This window comes from Hevea brasiliensis, chromosome 2 (genome assembly GCF_030052815.1).
Source record: "Hevea brasiliensis isolate MT/VB/25A 57/8 chromosome 2, ASM3005281v1, whole genome shotgun sequence".
NCBI classification, from domain to species: Eukaryota; Viridiplantae; Streptophyta; class Magnoliopsida; order Malpighiales; family Euphorbiaceae; genus Hevea; species Hevea brasiliensis.
Genome location: NC_079494.1, coordinates 102,739,385 through 102,765,448, shown reverse-complemented (window position 1 = coordinate 102,765,448; position 26,064 = coordinate 102,739,385). Strand labels below are relative to the sequence as shown.

Below are 26,064 nucleotides of genomic sequence, written 5' to 3'. Positions count from 1 at the left end.
TTGAAAATAATTAATAAACAAAAATATGTATTTCTAAAATCTTAAATTTTGATTTTATAGTTTTGTAATTTGAAAAACTAATTTTATTTATAATTGCATTCTTAATAAAAATAATTATAAAATTTATTTTAATATCTAAGAAAATTGAATTTTTATATGATTTAATGTAATTTATTTTAACAATATATAGTTAAACGTAAATCATTTAAAATTATAATTCATTTATAACGTATAAATATTTTTAGGAAATAATATTTTAATTTAATTTTATCTTATTTACATAAATATATATATATAAATTATAATCAAATTCATTTTTTATAAATAAAATCAAACCTTAAAAAATAATTATTGACATATAATTTTTAACATATATCAAAACAAACTTATAATTTATTTATTTATTTATTTTAACTTTCAAATCTCCCAAAATTATTAATTATTTTTTAAAAAATTTTAATAAAAGAGAAATTCTATGATTTCAAAGTAAAATTTGTTTTTATCAATAAAATAAAAATATAAAAATATAATTATAATTGCTACTTTAATAAAAATTTGTAATAATATATTATTATATATTACTAAAAAAAACAAGATTTTTACTGTTCTTAAGTAATCAAAATTACAATTTTACCCTTTTTTAAATTATTTAACATATATACACGCGCGCGGAGGCAAATCTAAGGGTAGAGATATTCTCATTCTCACACAAAAATTGATCTCATATTTTAATTTGAATAGTCTATTTTAAAATATAAAAATAATATTATATTATTAATTTTATTTTAAATAAATAAATAAATAAGTCATGATAAATAAAAATTAAAACCCCATTTTATAAAATAATAATAAATTATAAAACATACAATTTGAAAATTGTATACAAAAAATATTAAATTATGGATAAACATTAATACTTTTAGATGACATATAATTTAGCGGAGCACATTCAGCATTTATCTCATTATTTGAAAGTAAAAAAAAGAAATATTGTCATAGGCATAACGCCTTAAAATATTAATTCACTAGCCAATATGATACGATATGCATTTACCATGTTCGTATGCTTTTAAAGAAAAATTACTGATATATGCTACATAGATTGATTCATATTTAAGTTGATATATTTTAAAGTTGGGAATATATTTAATCAACTTATATTGTAATCATTGTATTAAATATTTCTGTTTTTTTATTTAAACTATCAATCATCCATTTTAGACAATTTTAAAGTAATGAATTACGAAAAAATGCTACAACATTCACCATATATTCAAAAATTTAAGCTATAAAATTGCATCTATTTATTTAAATATAAATTTATCTATACGAAAATAACTATATTATTAATGTTATACAATATTATTATATACGATAAAAAATTATAATACAATCAATGCCTTTTATCTTAATTCTTTAGAGCTATTTATGTCTCGAACTAAAATTTCAATTAGACCCAATTGTACAAAAAAAATATAAAATAAATCATGAATGAGTTGATAAAAAAAAATTAAAAGACATTAAAATGATTTTACATTTTAAAAATAATAATTAAATTTCAAAAAAATTATAATAAAATAAGTACTTAATTAAAATTTAATATACTCTAATAATATTTGTATTATTAAAAAAGTTTATATTGTTATTTTTAATTAATTTTATATTTAATGACAAAAAAAGAGGAAAGATGTTCTCAAAAATACAAGCTGAGATTCTATCAATGTAAATTAAAAAAATAATTAACCCAAAATTTAATAAAATTAGTCACCTTCATCTAATTTTTTTTATTTTTTTTATATTAATTTAAAAAAATTTATTTTTTCTTTATTTTTATTATCATTACCCATTATAATACAATTATAAGTATTTTTATATTAATATAATATATTTTAATTATTTAACTCTGTATAATATATATATATATATATATATATATATATATATATATATATATATATATATATATATATGCATCATATTAATCAGCCGCATGCGTCCATTATTTGTGCGGTTATTTGTGCTTGTGACAAACTAAATTGAGCATTTAACCCATCTCAAAAACTTTTTACATCTAATCATCAAATATCAAATCAGATAATCCTACAAGAATTTGTACCCAGATTTTTCTATCAATAAAATATTTGAATAAATTAAATGGTTTAGTATATACAAAATTTATAATTATGGAAAATTTAATTATTTTTAATTTATTAATATATTATGAGATTTTAAATTTAAATATTAATTAAATGAATAAAAATATAATTATATTTATCAAATATTTAAAAATTATATTGGAAAATTTTTATTATTATTTTATAACCAATTATTGGTGATATTTCAAATTATTATTTTTATTACTCCTTTATATTATCATGAAATATTTAAGAAAAAAAAGTTAAAAATTTTTTTGAAGAAATAGCATTTTCCTTCACAATTACCCGATAAAGAAGAGAGTGGAGCAACTGCCTTTCCTCTTTCCTTATTCAGGCAAAAATAAGATCGCCGGGATTGAAAGAGACCTTAAGCACGTACTTATTTTTCTGTAAAGCCCACGAATTTATCCATTTAAAAAACAAAAACCCTTAAATTATTGGATAGTTAAGCAAAATATAGCTGAAATCATTCGTCATCTACGTTCATAATTGCATAAACTATCTGCAATTCATACAGTTAACTGTGTTTCGTGTGGAAGCTCACCGAGATCTCCATTTTCTTCTACCTTCTTCTATTCTAACCAAGAGCCATTTGTGTTTGGCCAATTGGGTATCCATATTTGGCTGATCTAGAGGATTCATGCAATAACTAATCTGGATTCTTCCGTTCAGGTAACCTTCTGATATACCCATTTTAGATCTCTCAGATTCTGACTTTTGACAATGTTTTTGTTGCATCGTTTATGCATTGCTTGTTAGTCGCTTAAGAAAAGGGGAAGAGTGAAGGATATATGTAATTTGGATTCCGGTATTGTGTGTTATTTTGATTTCTTAAATAAATTACTTTGCCTGAGCTTATAATGTTAGTTCAGCAATCAGTTTCGATAACTTCTTGGCTTTTTTAAGTTTAGATTACATATATCGGTGACCAAACAAATCGTTGCAGTAGCTGTAGAAAACATCTTTAGAGTGAGTTCTTTGTAATGGATATATTTGGGTTTCCTTTTGTAGGCTTTGATTTTCTCATTACATTTGCTTAGGAGGAGTAATCCCAGAAGAAAGTGACTGGAAAACAGCTGAATAGCCGAGGAGCGGTCAACATCCTGTAAAAACCATGAAGATAATACAGGAAATTGTGGTTGAAGAGGAGAGAATTGGTTTTTTGGATGGATGAGTTAGGCTGTTGAATAACCTAGAAATGAGTCGATCTCCTTCATTTTCTGTTAAGCCAGAGCATAATTTAAGACCTGATCCAGAAGCTTTGCAGCAATGGGTGGTTACTTTTTGTATCATTAGATTTGATCTTGAACAAGGTCAGCTTATTGAAGAGTGTTATCCACCTGGTCTACTCACAAATGAAGAAGAACTCGATGTTGCTTTTAGTTCATTTCCAGATTCTATTTCCCAGCACCAGAACCGTTCAAGCATTCATGACTGTATATTTTTTTTCCGTATCCGGAGACGGAAGGCTTCTGAAAAAAGCAATGTGAGCAATGTGACTGCACCTGAGATAACAGGAATCGATGATAAAGAAGCATCTTCAATGTCCACAGAGGAGAAGTCGACTCCAAGAACAAAGATTAGGAAAAATGACAAAGGGTTGAAATACTTGTACGGTTATGTGTTTAATAGGCAAAGACATGATGAGAGGCTAAAGCGGGGTGGGGAACAAAAATCTGTAGTGATATTATCTCATAATCCGTACTCTGGTGTGTTCAGACCTTTGTTACAAATCATGGGTCCTTTATATTTTGACATGGGAAAGAAAGCTCTTGAGCATATTGCTGCTTATGTTTCAATGTGGCCTGCCCCAGTACCTGGTAAGCTAATGGAGCTTCCTATTGGGAATGCCATGCTTAAAGTTAACCTGCCACCTGCTCATAGCTTGCCCCTGGAAAATGGGATGTTTGAAGAGTCTGCTTCTTCTATAGCTCCTTTTCTTCCAACAAATCAGTCAGTACCACAGGGACTTTTTCATGATTCTGATATTTTTGGTACATTCCGGGGAATTTTATTGCAACTTTGGGTGTTATGGGAGTTGTTACTTATTGGTGAACCCATTCTTATCATAGGACCAACACCTTCCCAGTGCAGTGAGGCAGTTGCTAGTCTTGTAAGTTTGGTTGCGCCACTGTTATATAGTGTTGATTTTAGGCCATATTTCACCATCCATGACCCTGAATTTGCTTGTTTGAATTCACTTCAAGGAGACTCATTCCCTCCCATTGTTTTGGGAGTGACAAACCTGTTTTTCCTCAAAGCACTTCGTAATATTCCCCACATTGTTTCAGTTGGAAGCCCTGCTCCAAATTCAAACCGGCTTCCCTTTTCAAACAGGTCCTCTTCTGGTAGGATGCCTGGAAGACCTGAAGGATTGGGTCTTCAACAGCTTTCCTTAAAGAAGTTTTCTCCTTCAAGACTGTTAAATGCTGTTAAATTAAGAAGAGATGGTCCTCTTTGCCTTATGACAGAACATAAGGAAGCCATTTGGAGCACTTATACTGCAACAACAAAGCCAGACACTTCTATTTTGAATAGACTCATTGATGCTGGGATGTCTCCAAGGGTTGAGGAGTCAATGTCAGTTGTCAATAATGAGATATTGCGACGGCATTTCTTGGAACTCACCACCAACTTTTTGGCTCCCTTTGGCCCATTCTTTAGAGCAAACACACCTTCAGAAGGATCTTCTCCTTTTGCTGACCCTCCTCCTCTCCCTCCATTTAGCACTGATGAATTCTTGGCAAGCCTATCAGCAAGAGGTGTGGGGAAGTTCTTATCAAAGCGGATGAGATCTAATTGGTTGGACTTATACAGGTAATGAATTTTTAAATCATTATTAATTTACTCATTCATCCATTCTTCTTCTTCTTCTTCTTCAATTTGTTCAAATGCTTCTGATTCCTTCATTATAATTAGTCCCATTCATGTTTTCAGTGATTAAGTTTTTCATTTCATCACTGTTCAGACGGTTTCTAAAAGGACCCAACTTTATGCCATGGTTTCAAAGAAGGCGTGCTGTTGCTGAACAAGAACAACATAGACTATGGAGGCAAGCAAGATTGAAGACTGACATACAACTATTCCTTTCTAAAATGTCTGAATTGGAGGTTGTTGATTCATTCAATGCTATTGAGAGGCATCTCAATGGAGAGATTGAGGTAAGTGATTTTTCATTTTTCTTTTTTCACACATGCACGCACACACTTTTTTTTTTCCCCTCTAATTATTCCTTTTTCTTTCTAATCTCACTTAAAAAAAATTATGCCATATTTGCACATGTCTAAATATAGGCATTAATTTTGAACAAATCCTAACATAGAGTGATCTCTGTTGCTGAGAGAATATATCATAATTTTATAAATCATGTTAAGCTAGCTATGTTCTGGTCATAGGAGTGCCTGAAAATAATTTAAATCATGTTTTTAGTATTGTTGTGATGGTTGATGCAAGTCTATACAAAGTTGCAAAATAAATTACTTATAATATATTTCACAAGGGACTGGGAACAACGGAGGCCTTTGTTCAGTTCTGTATTGCAGTAATTCTGCGTGTTAAATTACTGATATGTCTGTTTATCATACTCTCTATTCCAAGCCTTTTTCTTTTGATTCCTTCAACATGGTGCACTAACATGCGCTGCAACACTGGTCCTAGCAAATGGCTTCATCTTGCATATGAAAAATTAAGATCAGTAGATACTAAGAAAAGGAAAGGATGGCTACTTATTTACTGTTGAGATCAGTAGATATTAAGAAAAGCACAGGATTGTGTAACTTGATTGTCTTTTCACAGAATTGATATGTGGTTTTTATAAAGCCAGGTTATTTTTCCATTTTTCCCATAACTGTGTATCTTAGTAATCCCATCCTTTCATTGTTTGCCAGTGACAGTTTTTTTCATTTCTTTTTAAATGTATCTACAATTTTGAGGGTTTTAAGTTTGTGCTGTATTAGAATTGTGCTTTCATTTAGCTCTCTTTGTGTCTGTGCGCGCGTGCCCCATTAGGGGTGCACAATGGGTTGGTTCAGTTCTGATCCAAACCGAACCTAACTAGCCAAAATGTAAAATTATGCAAACCAAACCGGTCCAAACTGTTAAGTTTTAGAAAGAAAGAATAAGGGAGGGAGAAAGAACACAAAGGCTACATCTTTGATTCACATCACACACTCATTACATAATACAATAGTCTATTATAATGGAGGATACAAGACATACTCCTTTTAAGGAAGACCACCATTCCCTGAATTAAGGACAATTATCATCCCATAAATTAAGGAGGAATCTTCTCCTTAAATTAAGGAAAATCTCATCAATTCTAACACTTCCCCTTGATGAGATTTTTCTGAAGTTATGGAATCAAGACTTTTTAAAAACTTTTAAATAAATAAGCAACTATTGTTGGAAAAGGAATGAAGCTTTGGCGAGTTTCAGATGAGACCAGATGATTGGGTAGGATTGCCGACTTAAGGCAACTTCGTCGAAGAGGTCCCTGGCAAGAAACGGTGGCTGGACGCTCATTTATGCATCGACATGTGGATTTTGGGTAGAAAACATGTAGATGTACATGGAGGCTCACGTGCTTGGCTTCGACATTAGGGTTTCTTTGGGGAAGGTTGCCGGTGATTGTACTTTTAGGGGGGAGGAGTGATGAGACTCATATTATCCTCACACACCTTTAATATGGATAATGGTTTTCTCGGCAATAATGGCTTCAAGCCAGAAAAAAGAAGAAAGAGCATGGACTCAAACCCTAGACTTTGATGAAGGAGGAAAGGAGAGTAGAGACTTCAACCCTTGGCTTTCAAATCATGAAGAAAGAGAAGAAGAGAAAGATGAATAGCTTGGGACTAAAACCCACAACTTTGGGAGTCAAACTCTAAAGAAGGAAAATAGTTTTTAAGACTCAAACCTATAGCTTTGTGAAGAAGGAGGACAATATGAAAGAAGAAACTCTATAATCTTTTGCAAGTTTTGAAACCATGTTAAGTTTTAGAAAGAGAGAATAAGAAGAAAGAAAGGGAGGAAGAAAGAGAGGAAGGGAGGGAGAAAGAACACAAAAGCTACATCTTTCACTCACACATCACACACTCATTACATAATGCAATAGTTTATAATTATAATGGATTATATAAGACATATTCCTTTAATTAAGGAAGACTACTATCCCTTGGATTAAGGAGAAATATTATCTCATAAATTAAGGAGGAATTTTCTTTTTAAATTAAGAAAAATCTCATCAATTCTAACATAAACCTAAATTAAAAATAAATAAATAAAACTGAACTAAAAATATTTGGTTCATTAGTTTTAGGGCATTTTCTCATTCCAACCTACAGAGAACCAATTTTTCAAAATTCTTGCACAATCTTAGGCAAATCTACACAGACATGGCCATTTTCTCTTTACCGATGCCGTGCGCAAATCAATACTAGACTTAGCATTTTCCATATTTCACAAAAATTTTATTTTTAATTGGATTCCTTTATTTTCCTAAATAGATTTTATTTATATTTGCTAATTTATTAAGGACTCTAAAATAATATTCCTATTTAGTTTATTTTTTAAAATTATATCCTATTTAGTTTTATGTTTTTTAAATTATTTCCTATTTAGATTAAAACTTTTAAATTATTCCTAATTAGATTAGGATTTAAAACTCTATAAATACTCATTCTATTCCTAGCATGTATAAGTTTTTTGAAATTATTTAATGAAAATTTCTTCTTTATAAAACTGTGTTTGCTTTATTTATCCTTAGACCTTGGATTAGGCTTTATTATTTTAAGATCTTGGATTAGATCTTGTTTATTTTAAGGGATTTGGACATAGCGCCTCTGGATTTATTTTTGCGCTATACGCTGCGTCATTACAACCTATAGATAACCAATTTTTAGAGTCCTAACACAATCCCAGGCAAATCTACTGAAACATAAACTATAAGTACAAATCGCAGACCCAAGAAAACAATCACAAATACTAGAATCACTGAATCTGTGAATTATACATGCAACAATCGATCCTACAAAAAAGACTTCAAAAGTATAGAGCAATAAAATTGATATTCAGCCTGCAGTTTTCGTTATCGTAGGTGTTGGACATAGCGACTCTAGAGTTTGGAGAATCAGATCATGGATAAAGTGCATTTGATCTCGAAGACGGTGCAATAAGAGTGATTGAGGAAGAGAGGTTTCTAGAAGAGGAAATCCCTAATTGAAAAGTTTCCAGGTAATGAGATTTGAAATGGATGACCACAAAAGCAAATGGAAACAGATAACCACAAAAGCAAAGATAAAGTAAAATAAAAATACGGAAGAAGGCTAAGAGTAGGAGGGGCCATAATCACAAAGGGAGGCTTAAGGGTTGTGGCTGGCCATGAAAGAGACTAAGAGAGAATGTAGGGAATTGATTTCACAGAGGTGAGGCAGAGAGGGTCCTGAGATCAAGCGCTAAGGACCTGGGAGGCAGAGGGGAACTAGGGCTTGGGGAAGAGTTCAAGGATTTTATTGAGAGGACAAATGACACAATATAAGAAATGGGTTAGTTCTATTTGGTTAATTCGGTTTTTCGACTAAATTAATCGAACCAAATCGGAAAAGGGGAGGAGTTTAGGGATTTTATGTGGAGGTCAAACAACACAATATAAGAAATGGGTTCGTTCTATTTGATTAGTTTGGTTTTGTGTCCAAATTAATCAAACCGAACCAAAAAACCTGATTTTGAAAAAGATATAACAAAAAACCAAACCGGATTACTGAAAAACCAAACTAGATCTGTTCAGTTTGGTTTTATTGGTTAAAACCGTTTATTGTGCAGCCCTATGCACCATGTTATAGCCAGAATCATGCTGGAATTATCAGGTCCACTTGCTTTAGTTTCTGCTGGATTTTCATACGTAAAGCTCTCTCTCTCTCTCTCTCTCTCTCTCTCTCTCTCTCTCTCTCTTAAAAGGGGAGGAGTTCAGGGATTTTATATGGAGGTCAAACAACACAATATAAGAAATGGGTTTGTTCTATTTGATTAGTTTGGCTTTTTGACTAAATTAATCGAACTGAACCATAAAAACGATTCTGAAAAAGATATAACCAAAACCAAACAGGATTACTGAAAAACCAAACTAGATCCGTTTAGTTTTGGTTTTATTGGTTAAAACCGTTTATTGTGCAGCCCTATGCACCATGATATAGCCAGAATCATTCTGGAATCATCAGGTCCGCTTGCTCTAGTTTCTGATTGATTTTCATAGGTAAAGCTCTCTCTCTCTCTCTCTCTCTCTCTCTCTCTCTGCCATGTTATAGCCACAATCATACTGGAATCATCAGGTCCACTTGCTCTAGTTTCTACTGGATTTTCATAGGTAAATCTCTCTCCACCTCTCTGCCATGTTATAGCCAGAATCATGCTGGAATCGTCAATTCAACTTGCTCAAGATTCTGCTGGATTTTTCATAGGAAAAGCTCACCCTCTTTAGTTTCTGCTGGATTTTCATAGAAAAAGCTTATATCAAAGCAATCTCAGTGGACTTTTTTCCGGATTTATTCTGCAGGCTTGGTTGGGTTCCAACATCCTCTTTCTTTCTCTCTCTTTTTTGGTCTTTTCTTGATGATAATTTGCCATTTCCAACCAGACCAGTTTTGGGGGCAATTGGACAAAGGTGTAGACTACAGCCCTGTTGCTTAAAGAAGAATAGGTCTACAGCCCTGTGGCTTAAGGAAGGATATCAAAATAAAGTGGCCAATGGTCACAGGAATTTGACCATTTTTGGTAAAGAATTTTAGACAATGTCATTAGAAGAGAGAGATCATGTCAAGCAAATATCTGGATTAGCAAGAATTTGTGCCAGTAGTAAGAGAGCTCTAATATTGAAATGCCCAGCAAGAGATGCAGAACATAGTGTTTATGCTTGGTTAAATGATGCTTTCTTTCACAATGGACAAATTATTTGTTCCTAAACTGTAGTAGTAGGATGAAACCTCTTTGGTGCTTGGCGTATACCGCTTAATGGTTAAGATTGTTCTGTATGAGGATTCTCATGAATGCATGCACCCATTGTTCTTAGTTAATGGCCTTAGTTTAATGTAACTGCGATGACATGAAGGATTTTTTAGGCTTATTGCCTATGATGGGGCAAAGAAAAGGTATAGGTAACAACCATTAGGCAATGATAATGGCCATTTACAACATTAAATTGAAGGCCTTAAAGCTTGAGCCTTTATAAATTCCTGAGGTATTTTTTACCTAATTTTGTTCTCTTCCATTTACTTCGTGCTAAACAGTTGAAATTTCTTTCATAACTATTATGATCTCAAAGATCCAACTAGACTCTGCTTACCAAAATTTAAATCCTAGCTTACAAGACAACAAATTTTTTAATTTATTTGAAGGATGTAAATTAAACTTTACTATCTTCACATTGTTTGCCAAATTGTTTTTGAATCATGACTCCTTTTGGTGGTGACATTTGGATGTGACATTTTACTTCGGTTTATGATGAACTTAACTCATAAACAGTGTATAAATACTTAAATAGTTGCATATTTTTGCTAAAATTTTGCAAATTTACGCATTTATTGCAATTTGTTATTCCTTAAACAGATTTATTATTATTATTATTATTGTTTTTATGAAGAAACCATTATGGCTGCAACTGTATGCATCCTAGAGCCTAGGCGCAAGCGCGCGCCTGAGTGAGGTGAGGCACAAAAGCAAAAAAATAAAAAGTAAAAATAAAAATTCATAAAAGTCAAATAAATGTGAATATTCTATCAAACTTTAAATAACGTGAAATTAAAAAATAATAATAACTAATAAGCAATCAAATAATAATAATTTTGCAATCCAAATAAAATAAATAAAAACTACTAAAAGTTTTGGTTTGATGAGATTTTGATTACTAGTTATCACCAGCAATATTAATTCCGAAAACTTCCTAGTGCATCATTATAGGATTCTGATAGATTGACAAATATCAAATTTAAGTGGTAGTACTTTTTGCTAATGGAAGTGCTCGCCAAAGGTGAAAATAAAGAAGGTATGCGTTTCCAGAGCCTTGTGCCTGGAACAAAGGCACATGTCTAGGCGCATAAGGCGCTAGGGTTGGAGCCTGGTGAGTCTTGAGCCTTTAAGCATGCCTCTTTAATAACTATGGCTGTATGTATATTCCATGGTCATGCCAATTTAGTGATAGCAACTGACTTTTTTAAAATTCTGATACACATGCCCACATGTTAATGATCCAATTGAATTATAGTACTCCTCGAGTCTCTTGCATGCAAAGGCCAAAAAAAAAGATCATAATGAATCACAATAGTTCCAAAGTCACTACTTATCTCTAGTTAGTATGATTTTAAAAGATCCTTCTTTTGGTTCAAATGCCTAGGTGAAGTTTTAGTCACACTCAACCCTCTCTTAGAAAGTTAGATCCAGATGAATCACAATAATTATAAAGTTACTGCTTACTATTTAGAAAAGGCATTTCTCAATGTTGGCATTTCTCAATCCAGATGATCAGTCTGTTTTTTCCTATGTTGGTTTAGCCAAAGCAAAAGCACAAGCTAATACATTGGTGTGGCCAGTGACCATGTTTGGCTGTAGAACTGATGCTTAAGTTGTAATGTCAATAAAATAAATGTGGACAATGAAGAAAGCAAGAGGGTAAGATGAACGTCCTTTGAGGACTAAGGAGATGGAGAGGTATCCCTTTCCCGTATTAATTGTGTCCCAAGTAAGTTCTATTTGGTAGAATGGGGTCTACTTAGAAGAAAATAGAGCTAGATGCCTTTTACTGTGCATTAAATGTTGTTAATGGCTCTTCTTTTTATCTTGTGTTGTGTGCCAAAGTTTCTTGGAGAAGCTTTCTAATGGACTTCGCCAATGTTAAATGGCCTTTGTATGCGATTGCTGTGTCACATGTTCCTATTGGCCAGGTACTGTTAATTTAAAAAGTCAAATGGACAGATATGGCAAGCTCTGATTGGCTATTGCAATTTGCAATACTTCTCTAGATCAGGAAGAATGATAAAAGAAATAGTCTCCTAATATTTAGCATCTGATACCTTTTGAATCTTATTCTTTATTTTATTTTATTTTGTTTGAAAGAAGGGACAAGATAGTTGCAACTGGAAGAACTTCAGAACTGATAATATTTTTTTAACTTTTTAATGTGCGATGATGCTGTACTAGCTATTAAGTTGCTCTTACCAGCATATCTTCTTCCCCTATAAATCTTGCAAAGCTTTGTACATTTAGGTATCAGTTGTGACGTGAGGAACACATCAAAAAGCATATGGAGGAAGTGGCAAGCCAGACCAGATGTGTAAGATGACTGCTAACAACTAGCAACAAAATCATTTTTAAGTAGCAGAAAATGTTTATTGTCTTCTGAGGAGAACTGGGTGATGTGATTTGCATTCATAGCGTGCCTTATATTTATAGAATACAAGTAGATGAAGTTTCTTACGAATGTCTCTGTTCTTGCAAGTGTTCCCACTCATTTTTCTAGATTGAGACCAGCAGTATAAATCTAATTGAGTGGAAATTTAGTGCCCTTCTGAACAATTTATCCACTTTGTGTACAAATTCCATGCTTAATTCATCGATGCTGATGCTTGCATAGTTCATCATAAATGCAATCATTTCTCTATTTTCATGTAAATGGATATAGTGAAATTTTAATCCTTTCATAAACACAATCTTCAGCTACGGTCGTCTGGAAGGGCTAGTGCAGACTCTGCAGCAACTTGCCAGAAACTGAAGAAAGATCTCCAGGCAGTGTTCAATGTTCTTCCCAAAGACATGCAGCAGCTTCTGCTCATGAACCCGGAAAGAGCAGCCCTTCTACAAGGAATTCCAGAACCAACAAAACTTCCAGGCTATCCATCATTAGAAATTGGGGTTGCTCCTTCCACTTCACCCAGATAGTATGCAAAGCATGGGTATGAGCATGTTGGACCTTGTGCAGTTCTTCTCACATTGCTGAAGGATGACATAGCTTGTAACAATTGTGTGTCCTTCATTCAATCACAGGATTGGAGATAATTTCTCCACTTTGAGCATGGTTCTTCCCCTTGGTGAGACTAATATAAGCTGTACAATATTTATATCCTGCCTTACTAGTTTCATCCAATTTACTGAACATTGTCCTTGTTTCGATTTCTATTCCAGATGCATGAGAATCACAATGGTATATGCCCTCCCCAAGAGCACTTGAGATAACCTTTATTATTTTGCAGTCATGCAAACAAATGGGATTGTTCCAAGCTTATGGGAAATTGGTCTTTGAATATCTAATGAAAAATGAAGACTGATGTTGTTTTTGTTCTGAATTTGTCTACAAGTTGTCAATCAATCTGTATAATCACTTGGGGCAGAATTCCCACCTGTAGATTTTATACTTCCAACTTTTTTTAGTCCCCTGCACTGGCAGTGCTTGATGTTTTTTGTCAAGAACATTGCCAAAAGGAAATATTGGTCTTTCTTTTTCCCCCCTTTATTTATTTATTTATTTATAGCATTGGGGCAGGAGATCATTACTTATGAGATTTGAATTCTAGAAACCACTCTTAGATCAACACCAGACATCCAAGTCCTGGCTAAAAATATCTTACTGCTATTAAAGTATGAACTGTTCTTTTAGTTATGTTGAAAAATTAGATTCCCGCTGATAATGAAAGGAAGATACATATTATATTGCAGTCTTATCCATTGGACGAACTGTCAATTTGTAAAATGAGAATATAATGGTTGAGGTTGATACTGTTGAATTTTCCTGATGTAGAATATCTTATAATATCTCAGAGCTCTTTCCTTTGATCTTAAAGAAATCTTTACCCCCTTCGTATGAACGATGTTAATATGATCTTACATAATGGTAATAAGTAATTAAATATTCTCTCTGAAATTGTTTGTAATTTAGTGATGGCAAGTCAAAGAATATCAATGACACTTAAAAAATATATATATATACGACTTAGAAGAAGCAGAAGAAGCCAAAGCCTTGTTGTGGGCTGAGGCGCGTTTTTGCCACAACTAGCAATGGAAATTGGGCCACGTCTTCATTTCCCACACCAATATAAAACTACTCCAATCTCTCCGCATCGCTCTCTACAGCGCGTGAACACCCTTGCTATGATTTTATTTTTTAAACCTATACCATGTATTATACTAAATCAATGGACAACTACTAAGTATGGTGAGTGTATAATACATACAGTAGGTGATAATTATTTATTGACAAGTATAAAATATTATTTATTAATTTAATAAAATATAGATAATAAATTTTATCAAACAATCACCTTCACTCAATTTAATCTCTTTTCTAATTATTAACTAATCAAATCAAGTGAAGTTACCATCAATGATTAGAGGTTAATTGTTGAAGGATTAAAAATTTAAAGGTCTAACGGTAGATGAGTTTATTCTTATATGAGTTCGAACTTTTTATAATAATATAATTATAATTTTAAGCTGACTTTTTTTTTATTGAAAAGTTAGAACATATATATATATATATGAGTCAGTGACAGTAACGAGCTATTATTAAAATTATAGTAATTTTAATAAGGTTACTCTTGCTATATAATCAATATAAACAAATACTCTATAATCAATGTAGAATATCAAAGTGCTAGCCCACGGGGGCACACTCACTAGCTTGTGAACCTTAACGCAAGGCACAACACACTAAGTATAGGCTAAAGCTGACTTTTCAAAAAATTAATCCAGTATAATTATAGTTTAAAGCTATTAACCATTGTTGTTTGAAAAGTTAATTTAAAAATTATTGATTAAATACCTCAAATCAATAATTGAAAGCTGGCTTTCAGTTAGCCATTTTATTTTTTTTCAACTTTTTCATAACATTTTCAATTGTTAGTCGATTTTTAGATTAAATTTAATTTATATTAATTAATCTAAATTTATATGTGTTTTCTATAATTACTTTAATTTTAATTCATTGTAGTTATACTTTGTACATTTTATCATTGGATTAAATTTTAACAATTCATTACCTTATAAATTCTTGTAAATTAAATATAAATCTATGCATTTTTATTCTCATCATATTTTTATTTTTTAAAATTAATTATATGATATATTAAATGTTGAAGTATAAATTATAAAAATTTATAATTAAGATTCTGGAAAATATTTTTTTAAAAACATTTTTTGCATTTTCTATTGTTTGAAGTATTTAAAAAATAAATTAATAAAAAATATTTTTCTGATTAAAAAGAAAATTATGTTACTTTTAAGAAAAATGGCTTCTTTTTTTTAATAGAAAGTCATTAAATTATTTTTCTAATTTTAATAATCTTATTAAAATAAGAAAAACGTAAATACCTATCATTAATTTAATATTATAAATAAATAATAAAAAAATATTTTCTTATTTTTTTAGAAAATAAATATTTTCCTTTTAGAAAAAAATCTATATAAAAAATATTTTTCACGAAATAGATAGAATTTTAAAATTAAAAATATTATAAAAATATATATATATATTGAACAAATTTAAATTTAATAAATGATATTATATAATTCTAATTAATCATTAATTTTATAAAATAAAAAATTATATACTAACTGACTAAAATTAATGGATTGAATTAATTTAGTTTTTATTAAATTTTTATAATTTTATTAGGGATTTGATTTTCCAATTTATTTCGTTACATCTCTAAATATTGAGGGAGGATGAAAGATTTACAAGGCGCGTAACGTAAGGAGCATCGTTTGAATAGTGAGGGGGCAATGCGGTGGTGGATTCTCTTGGACCTATCTTCTCTAATTTTGCAAACTTCATCATTGCAAGTGTCACTAATCTAAGATGTTATCATACAAAGAAGCGTAAAGACAACTCTAGCCCACAATTCAGAGATTAATTACTTTTTTTTTTTAATATTTTTCACAAATAGGATTTTAAAAAATAAAATTAATTCAATAAAAATTTGACCAATAATTTAATTTATTTTTATAAAGAAAAAAGAAATATCCCATCTGAAAAAAAAAATTTACAAATAATTGAAGATTTACAATAAGATTTGTGTATCGTTCGCCATAAAGAACTCCAGCCAGGGATTCAAATTTGAAATGGGTACATTAAGAGTTAAATCTTTGATGGCGGAATAATTTTTATGGGTTAATTTGATTTATTTTTATATTATTTTAAAATTAATATTTTTAATTTTTATAATTTTATTAATTAGTTAGAATTAAATTAAATTAATAAATTTATAATTTATTTTATTTTAATTAAAGTTGGAATTTGATACTTTAAACAACTTAAGAGGACTCCAATATGGTTTGTAAAACTAAAAACTGCTGTCAAGAATGTGGGATGAAGATGACAAATTACCCATACAAATCATACAAAGTGGTCCTCTTCAATTGATAGGTTGATGCCCTACCTCACTTCCTTATCCTACACACCACGTGTCCCCTCTTTGCTTATCCTACGCACCCTTTTCTTTTCCTTTTATTTTCTTTCCACGGTTCTTTTCTTTCTTTCCTAATGAAAACAGGTCCACATAACAAGAAGACTTCAATGCACCATCCGTTTTAACATTTTTTCACTGTTATCATTCCCACTGATTCTTTGAACATGGAAAGTGCAATTTCTTGGAGCAGAGAAGAAGAGAAAGCTTTTGAGAATGCAATTGCTACCCATTGGACTAAGGAGGAAGAGGACTTCAAAGAGCTGTGGGAAAAGATTGCTTCTTTGGTGCCAAGTAAAAGTATTCAAGAATTGAAACTACACTACCAATTACTAGTGGAGGATGTTAGTGCAATAGAGGCAGGAAATATTCCACTTCCTAACTATGTAGGAGAGGAAGCTACTTCTTCAGCTAAGGATTCTCATGGAAGTTCTGGGGCTGTGGCTACAGATAAGAGATTGAATTGTGGTTATGGAAGTGGGTTTTTTGGGTTAGGACATAACTCGTCCGGACATGGAGGAAAAGGAGGATCAAGGACGGACCAAGAAAGAAAAAAAGGAATTCCATGGACAGAAGAAGAGCATAGGTATTTGTCTCTATGCACTTTCTGGTAAATGCTAAGTTGTATAAAGCTTCAAAACTGCCTTTTTTTTTTTTTTTTTTTCAATTAGGGAGTTCAAGAAATTGTTCTGAGATTGGTCTACTTGCATGTTATCTCAAGATTCTTTGACTTCATGAAATGATTTGATTAATTAATCTAGAGCAGTGGTTTAATCTTTTAATATGTTAGTTCTGTAAAGGGAAGCTGAAACTAGCCTAATTTTTTTCTCTTTGCTTTTACAGGTTGTTTCTGCTAGGTCTTGACAAGTTTGGAAAAGGTGATTGGAGAAGCATATCAAGAAACTTTGTGATATCAAGAACTCCTACACAAGTGGCCAGTCATGCTCAGAAATACTTCATTCGGTTGAACTCAATGAATAGAGACAGGAGGAGGTCTAGCATCCATGACATTACTAGTGTGAACAATGGAGACGTATCGTCTCATCAAGCACCCATTACTGGCCAACAAGCTAACACAAACCCAGCAGGTGCCGTTGCCACTGCTGCTATTGGATCTTCAGTGAAGGATAGGGTTCAACCCCATATGCCTAGTTTAGGCATGTATGGTGCACCAGTTGGGCATCCTGTTGCTGCTCCTCCAGGTCACATGGTTTCAGCTGTTGGGACTCCTGTTATGCTTCCTCCTGGACACCATCCTCACCCACATCCTCCCTATGTTGTTCCAGTCGCTTACCCAATGGCACCACCACAAACAATGCACTAATAATAATGCATCTCTCTCTCTCAGTTCGAAGATTGAAGAGATTGTGATGAATGCCAAGGAAGACGATTCTTTTAGCTGGGTATTGGAACAGAGATTTATTGATGTAGAGTAGCAACATAATAATTTGGCATATCATCGACCTTGTCTGATTAATAAGTCAAATGCATTTCTCGTCCAGATTTGTTCGTATCCAATCTTAAAATGCCCAGCGTATTTGATAGAAGAATTATCAATGATAACCACCCTCCTCTATACTGCTGTGAAATTTCTGTTGCTGCTTATAAAACATTAGAAATCCATCTCTTTTTTCAATCCGTCACATCGATTTTTAACCCAACTGGGATTAGAAATGATAACACCAATTTCAATATTCTCCCTCTTTCCCCTACTTCTACCAAGAAAAAGCAACATTCTCGTAGATGAAGCGTCTTTTAAACCACAATTGGTAATGCTGTCTTCTCACAAAAGCAAAGCTGATGTCTGAGTTGCAGTCTTGAAGTAGATGCTAAGCAGTCATGGCACCAGCAAAATTAACATGCCATTAGCTTGAGTTGCAACTTGGTGCCTGAGTTGAGCTCATGTCCAATTATGGCCTTCATGGTATTAAAAATACGAGGTGAGGGATAACAGTGAATGAAAGGCATGGTTTGAATTAGCAAATTAGTAAGTGATAAAAGAGGACAAATAAATAAATAAAAATGTCAATTCTTTGACCAAAGCAACTAATATGTGATTTTATCGGTAAGGAATCAGCATCCTAAACAAATAGTTGTATTGCAACTACTGATAACAAAAATTCACAAAACCAAAGCAGATGAACAAGGAGAGGATCTAGTCAGCCGCAGTTGATCTTATCAAAGATCCCACCAAGTAAATGATACAATAAGCTCTCCTACGCCTCTTTTTAATTTGTTTTTCTGCAGGTAAAGGTCAAAAAAAGATTATTTTGCTATCTAAACATATTTCTGAATTGCAGATCAATTCCATTTCCTTTCCATTTTCAAAGCAACCAAGAGAATAAAAAAGAAAAAGAACAAAAAAAATACAAGCCTAAATTTAAACCATCAACCATTAACTTGACTGAAAAGTTGATAGAAGGACTGGGAACCACTCATTTTTACTCTCAGAACAGTATGCTTCCCATTGCAACTCAATTTTGCAACACTAGACTCCAGAGAAAGATCAAAAGTGCATCTGAATCTTCACTACTTCCAGAACAGTTTGCAGGCCAGCTTTAGAAGGGACAGGGTTGCCTAATTCAAGACCAGTGCCTTCACCCAGCAATACCCCTTTTTTTTTTCTGGTAAAAACAAAGCCAAGAAGAACTTTAGGCAAAAAGTTAAGAATGGTGATGACAGCACACTTGAGACAACAGTACAGAGTAATTCTCTAAAAACTCCCCACCCATCAAGTAAAGGTAATTCTGATCTTGCAATTTGTGTATATTTCTCATACATATATAGAGAAATGGATCAGATCAGCACTATTATCCACTGCCCAATAAGGAAATGTTCTCTAGTATAACGAGCTTGCGTATTTCAGATAAATGAGGGTTCACCTTAATCACTTCAGTAGCAGAAGAGGATATGGAGCGTAGATTGTAGCTGCAACAAACAAGTTTATTATCAATGTGAACTCAACAAAAAATTAAAATAAATAAATTGATAAGAAATATAAAAGCAAGTAAAGAAACCTGCCCTCAAGAATAACAAGCAACTTTCCACCAGAAAGAGTATACAACATATGTGTCATCTGTGCATAGCCAGCAGGAGTTACATGCAACGGAATTGCTAAGATGTCAATGTATAGAAATACAAAAATTAAAATTACAGAAAAGATACTCCAAGAAAGTAGAATTGGCATAAAAGTCGAGTGTGTTGAAAGGACTACTGCCAAAAATACCCTATGTTATACAATTAAAATTCATCAGACAGTTTGACAAGAGAACACCATGGAAACAATCAAATAGCTATGGCAGTAGTTATGTTTGATTAAATGATAAACTATGAAACTATAACAAATCATTTAGACAAAAGGGAAAGTCCTTACATCACAGCAGCCCAAAGGATCACCCCTTGCTGCATCAAAACCAACAGATATGATGGTGAAATCAGGCACAAACTCAGCAGCTGCAATAATATGGTTCCAACACCATGAAGTGGTTAGAACAGAGTATTACACTGGCTATTCGAAACAAAATGACTGCAAACCAAACCAAAAAAGTGAATTTAATACCACAGCTAAATCCTCCATGGAACAAAAAATGATGAGTAAACATGCATTAATCACAGCCAACATAATAAATCTTTGATTAGTCATATGCTGTCATCAAGGACAGTTTGGTTGCAATTTGCCTATTTCAAGCATTAAAAAACACCATGACAATAGAGCAGCCTGCACCCGAGCTCAATGCAAAGCAACACAAGGAACCTTAGAGATTGATAAGCAGAAACAGTACACAATTTAAGAGAAACATTTACAACTTCCAGTTGCTCCCATTTCAGCCACTTCATCCTAATCCCAAATCAGCACCAACTGACAGTTGAAGACCATTCCAAAGGGCAATAAGAGATGGACTTCAGAACCAGAGAGCAGCTTTCAACAAAACAGTATTAATAGCATGCAATGTGTTTTTGTAAATTTTAAAATAATATGTATTCCCCAAACCACTGGTGAACTATGATAATAACCAGTTGGCCACCACTCGCACATTGACAGATGGACTTCTTCAATATTTTACTTAGTATAATAAGCTGAAATGCTTGATTACTTTGGCTAACTCAGACTTTCACATTACAAAACCAATACTGCATACTGCCCACCATCCCCCACTGAAATGAGAGCAGATGCATGAATAAAGTGAGATATTAACCTATAGGCACTTAGGTAGCACAACATGCTGAAATGCAAAAGTATAATCATTATCGCCAACCCCTCCACAACATCATGGTATATTTACACAATATCCTGCCGCACCTTTGGTACCAATCTGCAAAAAAACTTAAAATGTCTTATACAAACATTCTTCCCAATCCAAGCTACAAGCAAAAAGTGAATCAAAACATCATCTATTGGTATTTACTCTGAACCATTGAACATTTTCGCAGGAATGTAAAACCAGATCAAAAAAGAGACCAGTGGATGTAAAATGTATCAGGGGTTAATATGCAACAAAAAAAAGGCATGTGACAAAAAAACAAAACAATTTACATTTTATCTCTAATCCCTATGCCTTAATGAAATGACATTTTATATCGATAATTTAATTATATACAAGTATGCTGCGACAAAATTCAAGTTAATTAATATATTCAAGTTAATTAATATACTCAACTTAACTCAACTCAACTCAACTCAACTCAACTAAGCCTTTATCCCAAATTATTGGGATCCGTTATATGGATTTTTTTTTCTCCATTCTAAACGATTTTGGGTTAAATCCTCGAAAATGTGTAATACTTCTAGATCATGTTATATTACTTTCCTCAAAGTCAGTTTAGGTCTACCCCTTCTTTTCTTTCTATCCTCTAACCCAATGTGCTCTACTTGTCTAACTGGAGCCTCTGTATGTCTACATTTCACATGACCAAACTACCTCAATCTCCTTTCTCTCAACTTATCCTCAATTGGCACCACTCCTACTTTTTCTTTAATGCTCTCATTATGGACTTATTTAGTCTAGTATGGTCACTCATTCACTTTAGCATTCTCATCTCCGCAACTCGCATCTTAGACACTTATGGCTCCTTTATTGCCCAACACTCACTACCATATAACATGGCCGATCGTACGACTGTACGGTAAAATTTTTCTTTCAACTTATTGAGAATTTTGCGATAACATAAAACTCCTGCAGCACGTTTCCACTTCAACCATTCGGCTTTAATCCTATGACTAACATACTCCTTGCATCCCCCATCTATTTGAAGGATTGAGCCCAAATATTTAAAGTGATTACTTTGGGGTAATACCACTCCATCCAAACTAACTCTTTCCTTATCGTCAGTTCGACCTTCACTGAACTTGCAATGCATGTATTCTGTTTTCGTTCTACTTAACTTAAAGTCTTTTGACTCTAAAGTACTTCTCCTAAGCTCTAGCTTTCTATTGACTACTCGCGTCTCATCTACCAAAATTATATCATTCACACACATCATGTACCAAGGGATACTCTTTTGTATATGTTTCGTCAATTTATTTAGAACTAATGTAAAAGGGTAAGGGCTCACAGCTGAACCTTGGTGTAATCCAACTAAGATAGGAAAATCTCTTGTATCCCCTTCCACTGTGCGCACAATAGTAGTTGCTACTTCATACATATCTTTCAACACTTATATGTACCTAATAGATACCCTCTTTTGTTCTAACATTCTGTATAAGACATCTCTTGAAACACTATCATAAGCTTTCTCCAAATCGATAAAAATCATATATAGATATTTTTTCACATCTCTATATTTCTCTATCAAGCTTTTAATGAGAAAGATCACTTCAATAGTTGAACGACCGGACATGAAGCAAAATTGATTGGAGGAGATAAAAGTGTCATGACGTAGTCGATGTTCCACAACTCTCCCCCGCAACTTCATAGTATGGCTCATGAGTTTAATTCCCTATAGTTTGAGCAACTCTGTATGTCTCCCTTATTTTTAAAAACAGATACTAAAATACTCCTCCTCCATTCATCGGGCATTTCTTTGAATTTAGAATCTTATTAAATAATTTAGTTAACTATGTCACTCTCACATCTCCCAAACACTTCCATGCTTCAATTGGTATTCCATCAGGTCCATAGGCTTTACCCACTTTCATTCTCTTAAGTGCTTCATTTATTTCTAAAGATCTAATCCTTCTAGTGTAATTCACAATCTTTTCTATTGTTCTGTAGTTTATATTCACGCAATTACCATTTAACTATTATTAAAGAGGTCATCAAAATAATTTCTCCATCTTTCTTTAATGTCCTCATATTTCACCAACACTTTTTCTTCTTTATCTTTAATGCACCTAACTTGATTGAGATCTTGACATTTCTTTTCTCTCCTCTTTGCTAATCTATAAGTATCTTTCTTCCCTTCTTTAGTTCTACGTTTCTAATATAACTTTTCAAAGGCCTGCATGACTGCACTCTTGCTTGACTAACCGCCTTTTTTGCCTCTTCTTTGCTATCTTGTACTGTTCATAGGCCTCATTATTATAACATTTAGGTAATTTCTTATACTATTCCCTCTTTCTCTTTACTGCCTTTTGTACTTCCTCATTCCACCACCATCTCTCTTTTGAGGGTGGTCCACGTCTTATAGACTGTCCAAATACTTTTCTAGCTACTTCTCTAATCTTTGATACCATCTGTATCCACATACCATTGGCCTCCACATCCAGCTTCCATGCTTCGAACTCGAGAAACTCATTTTTGAACTCATACACTTTTTAAAAATAATTTTTATGTATTTTCATAATTTTAATTTGATATTGAACTTTTTCGTATTTCTATTCTTTTAATATTTAATGCAAGTGGAGATCATAACTAACATTGAAAAAAAAAAGAGAGAAAATTCAAATCACTTTTAGTTGGCTACCACGCCATCATCAATATATAGTGTAGTATAGAGAGAAGAAAAAAAAAAAAAGAGACAAAGTTTACAATTGTTACCATTAGTTAAGTTTATGGCTATTTAAGCTAATTTTAAAAGCAACTGCAAAAGAAAATAAAAAAATATATATATACATATACATATATATATATATATATATATATATATATATATATATATATATATTTGGATTTTTTTAGCCATTAACTTGACGCATACAGTTATATAATTTACAACATTGAAAAAAACACCTAAAAGTATATCTATTTGTCCACAATGAACAGGCAAGTGCATACATATGAAAAATATTATATATGCACGTGCAGGCAGAACTTTTAAATTGGTTGTCTGACATTTTTCAGATCTTATGCTGTCATTTTCCATCTTAGACATGTTGCATCAATCTCATGAAGTATCAATTCATGTTGACTAGGCAGCAATTATTATTTCCTTATGGTTGTGGGAGGAGGCTCAGTTCATTAAACCAATTTCCATCAATTCATTTCATTAATAATAAAAATAAAGCCATATTTCATTGCATTTAATTAATAGAAAATATTAAATAAATTTTACCTGTAACAACATTATTTGATGCATTATTTGTAACCACTTGAACCACCTTTTCAAGACCAATTTCCATCAATTATTTCTCAAGCAAACTAGCCAACAATGCCGTTTTCTTTGATTCCTCTGGTGCATCAACTTATTTAATAAACACGCTTTCCCTTAGGCTATTAACTAAGAAAATAATCAAAATTCTCCCTTTTCTACCCGTCCACGCATCACATATCAATGAACATTCATAATTCTACCAAACTTCTTTATGAGATTCCAGAAGATCATTTGTGGTAACCAATTATTTGTTAAGTAACCAAATTCTAACCTCATGATAACTTGGAGGTTTCATTTCACTCCCATAATTTCCAATGGCTTGAATCATTTCGCCAAAGCTATCATAATTCACAGCATTGAAAACTATTCCTACATCATACATCCATTGTGCTATAGCAACACAAGCACGCTCTCACAACTGCTTCTTAGCTAGACTATTTTCATCAATAATAGTTGCTTCACACTTTTTCCCAAAATGGCCGATTTGGGGGAAAAATAAGTATCAATAGGCCCTCTGTTACTTTGTTGATCTTTTGATTTTTTTAAAGCACTAATACTACTACCCTGAATTGTTCCCTTTCGTTTTCCATGATCAATTTTTTGCATCACATCTTCCTCTTCCTCATTTTCACTAATTCCCATTATTTCAACATCCTCAAAATCAAGCGTTCGTTCCATATTCTTAACTATTTTCTGCTCTCTCTCTTTTTACTAATGAATTCTTGAATTTGAATCCTCATTATGGACATTTTGGGCACCGAATCACATTTTTGTAACCTCCATCAACTTGGGTGTTCAATTCTATTAACTCCCCCTTTATAAATTTTCATTCAGTAGATGCATTGAAAATCATTAATATCATTTTCAATAATTTGAATAAAATAAGATGAAATTAAAAAATTTATATTTGGAAATAAATACAAAAGCTAGAGTGGGTTTCATTCTCTCCAAACTAAGATAGCCCATAAAGAACATCTAGCAAATAATTTCTTCTGCCTTCTCTTATTATATCCTCATTTACACTGAATTAGAGCAGGTTTGACGAAGTTAAAGTGCTGAATTTAAATGGATTTTAGCCTTCAAACTTTATTGGAAGTAGAGAAGGTTAATGGAAATTAACCATTTTGATCCATTAACCTGCTCACACCCATTTCTCACTAAATCTTCTTTTGCATTCCCTTTATTTACCTAACTTCCCTCTCCACCACCCCTAACACTACCATGCAATGCCATAAATATAATTAATTATGCATATAACAAAACTAAAACTAATGCATGTATTGGCTCACATTAGAACCAAAACCCTTTTCATTCTCAACAAGTTATTTAACACCTAAAAAGCAAAACACTAATCACATTTATTGCAAAAACAAACGAAAATAGTCAAACCATAAGAAACATAAATTCACAGCCTAACATCATCACCCAGAAAAACTGGAAGTTCGAAACAGATTTCAGGATTTGGATTCCGAACTCTGAAACGCAAAAGGTAGGGGGAGTACCTGAACAGTGTTCAATGAAGATCTCGGCCGTTTCTCTTCGTTGATTCTTTACGGTGAAGACATTTTCGTAAATAGATGTAGCTCTTTTGTTCAGGTTCTCGTACTGTGGTAGAACTGCTGCTAGTGCATTGGAATGAAGGAAACTGCTTCGGAAGAGAGAAATTCCCTCCCTTTTGTGCATTTTAATCGCTAGGTGCCAGTGCTTCGACCTTCACTCTCTGTCGTTTAAGAGCGAGTCGGATGGGTCAAATGTTTCGAAAGTTGACGTGTTTACCCGCAGATACGGCGAAACTCGACCCGTTTCGATGGGATAATCGTTTCGGTCGCGAATCACCAGCCTCTGCCAAAATCCCAACGGTACTGGGTCAGAGTGAGGCATGCAACGGGTTAACTAGAGAAGGCAAAGGGTTGGATATTTGCAGTTATTTAATTTCGTAA

The 26,064-nt window shown here is 32.7% G+C and overlaps 3 protein-coding genes across 19 annotated transcripts; 2 read left to right on the top strand and 1 right to left on the bottom strand.

The window, feature by feature from the left end:
• Nucleotides 1–2,414: 2,414 nt before the first annotated feature.
• On the top strand, nucleotides 2,415–13,647 carry LOC110641448 (uncharacterized). Of its 5 annotated transcripts, XM_058136807.1 has the most exons (6): nucleotides 2,417–2,828; nucleotides 3,168–4,973; nucleotides 5,125–5,317; nucleotides 12,855–13,090; nucleotides 13,182–13,225; nucleotides 13,320–13,647. In XM_058136807.1, the coding sequence occupies exons 2-4, from the start codon at nucleotides 3,355–3,357 to the stop codon at nucleotides 13,074–13,076; spliced, it is 2,034 nt and encodes a 677-aa protein (XP_057992790.1). In that variant the 5' UTR covers nucleotides 2,417–2,828; nucleotides 3,168–3,354; the 3' UTR covers nucleotides 13,077–13,090; nucleotides 13,182–13,225; nucleotides 13,320–13,647. The 5 variants fall into 5 exon arrangements, with proteins under 5 accessions (XP_057992791.1, XP_057992790.1, XP_021648850.2 ...); XM_058136808.1 differs by lacking the exons at nucleotides 13,182–13,225; nucleotides 13,320–13,647 and adding an exon at nucleotides 12,405–12,471 and having other exon boundaries at nucleotides 2,415–2,828; nucleotides 12,855–12,993; XM_021793158.2 differs by having other exon boundaries at nucleotides 2,418–2,828; nucleotides 3,197–4,973; nucleotides 12,855–13,225.
• A 3,008-nt stretch (nucleotides 13,648–16,655) lies between these two features.
• Nucleotides 16,656–18,095, top strand: LOC110641451 (transcription factor MYBS1). The gene is made up of 2 exons (XM_021793165.2): nucleotides 16,656–17,180; nucleotides 17,438–18,095. Exons 1-2 carry the CDS (start codon nucleotides 16,762–16,764, stop codon nucleotides 17,916–17,918), a joined length of 900 nt encoding a protein of 299 aa, XP_021648857.2. The 5' UTR covers nucleotides 16,656–16,761; the 3' UTR covers nucleotides 17,919–18,095.
• A 491-nt stretch (nucleotides 18,096–18,586) lies between these two features.
• LOC110652806 (histone deacetylase 15-like) lies at nucleotides 18,587–26,039 on the bottom strand. Of its 13 annotated transcripts, XR_009144261.1 has the most exons (6): nucleotides 25,627–26,039; nucleotides 19,968–20,047; nucleotides 19,612–19,670; nucleotides 19,477–19,522; nucleotides 18,988–19,217; nucleotides 18,587–18,835 (listed from the first exon to the last, which is right to left on the bottom strand). XR_009144261.1 is itself a non-coding variant. In XM_058136766.1 (5 exons), the coding sequence occupies exons 1-5, from the start codon at nucleotides 25,805–25,807 to the stop codon at nucleotides 19,101–19,103; spliced, it is 483 nt and encodes a 160-aa protein (XP_057992749.1). In that variant the 5' UTR covers nucleotides 25,808–26,039; the 3' UTR covers nucleotides 18,587–19,100. The 13 variants fall into 13 exon arrangements, 2 of the variants coding, with proteins under 2 accessions (XP_057992749.1, XP_057992754.1); XR_009144266.1 differs by adding an exon at nucleotides 20,791–20,907 and having other exon boundaries at nucleotides 18,587–19,218; nucleotides 19,477–19,670; XR_009144269.1 differs by lacking the exon at nucleotides 19,968–20,047 and adding an exon at nucleotides 20,791–20,907 and having other exon boundaries at nucleotides 18,587–19,218.
• Between the last annotated feature and the right edge of the window lie 25 nt (nucleotides 26,040–26,064).

Coding starts and splice junctions, on each gene's coding strand:
- LOC110641448 (XM_058136807.1), top strand. CDS start 3,355: ATGAGTCGATCTCCTTCATTTTCTGTTAAGCCAGAGCATAATTTAAGA. Junction 4,974..5,124: donor AATTGGTTGGACTTATACAG/GTAATGAATTTT, acceptor ATCACTGTTCAG/ACGGTTTCTAAAAGGACCCA. Junction 5,318..12,854: donor ATCTCAATGGAGAGATTGAG/GTAAGTGATTTT, acceptor CACAATCTTCAG/CTACGGTCGTCTGGAAGGGC.
- LOC110641451 (XM_021793165.2), top strand. CDS start 16,762: ATGGAAAGTGCAATTTCTTGGAGCAGAGAAGAAGAGAAAGCTTTTGAG. Junction 17,181..17,437: donor TGGACAGAAGAAGAGCATAG/GTATTTGTCTCT, acceptor TTGCTTTTACAG/GTTGTTTCTGCTAGGTCTTG.
- LOC110652806 (XM_058136766.1), bottom strand. CDS start 25,807: ATGCACAAAAGGGAGGGAATTTCTCTCTTCCGAAGCAGTTTCCTTCAT. Junction 19,671..19,967: donor ATCCTTTGGGCTGCTGTGAT/GTAAGGACTTTC, acceptor GGCTATGCACAG/ATGACACATATGTTGTATAC. Junction 19,523..19,611: donor CTTGTTATTCTTGAGGGCAG/GTTTCTTTACTT, acceptor TGTTTGTTGCAG/CTACAATCTACGCTCCATAT.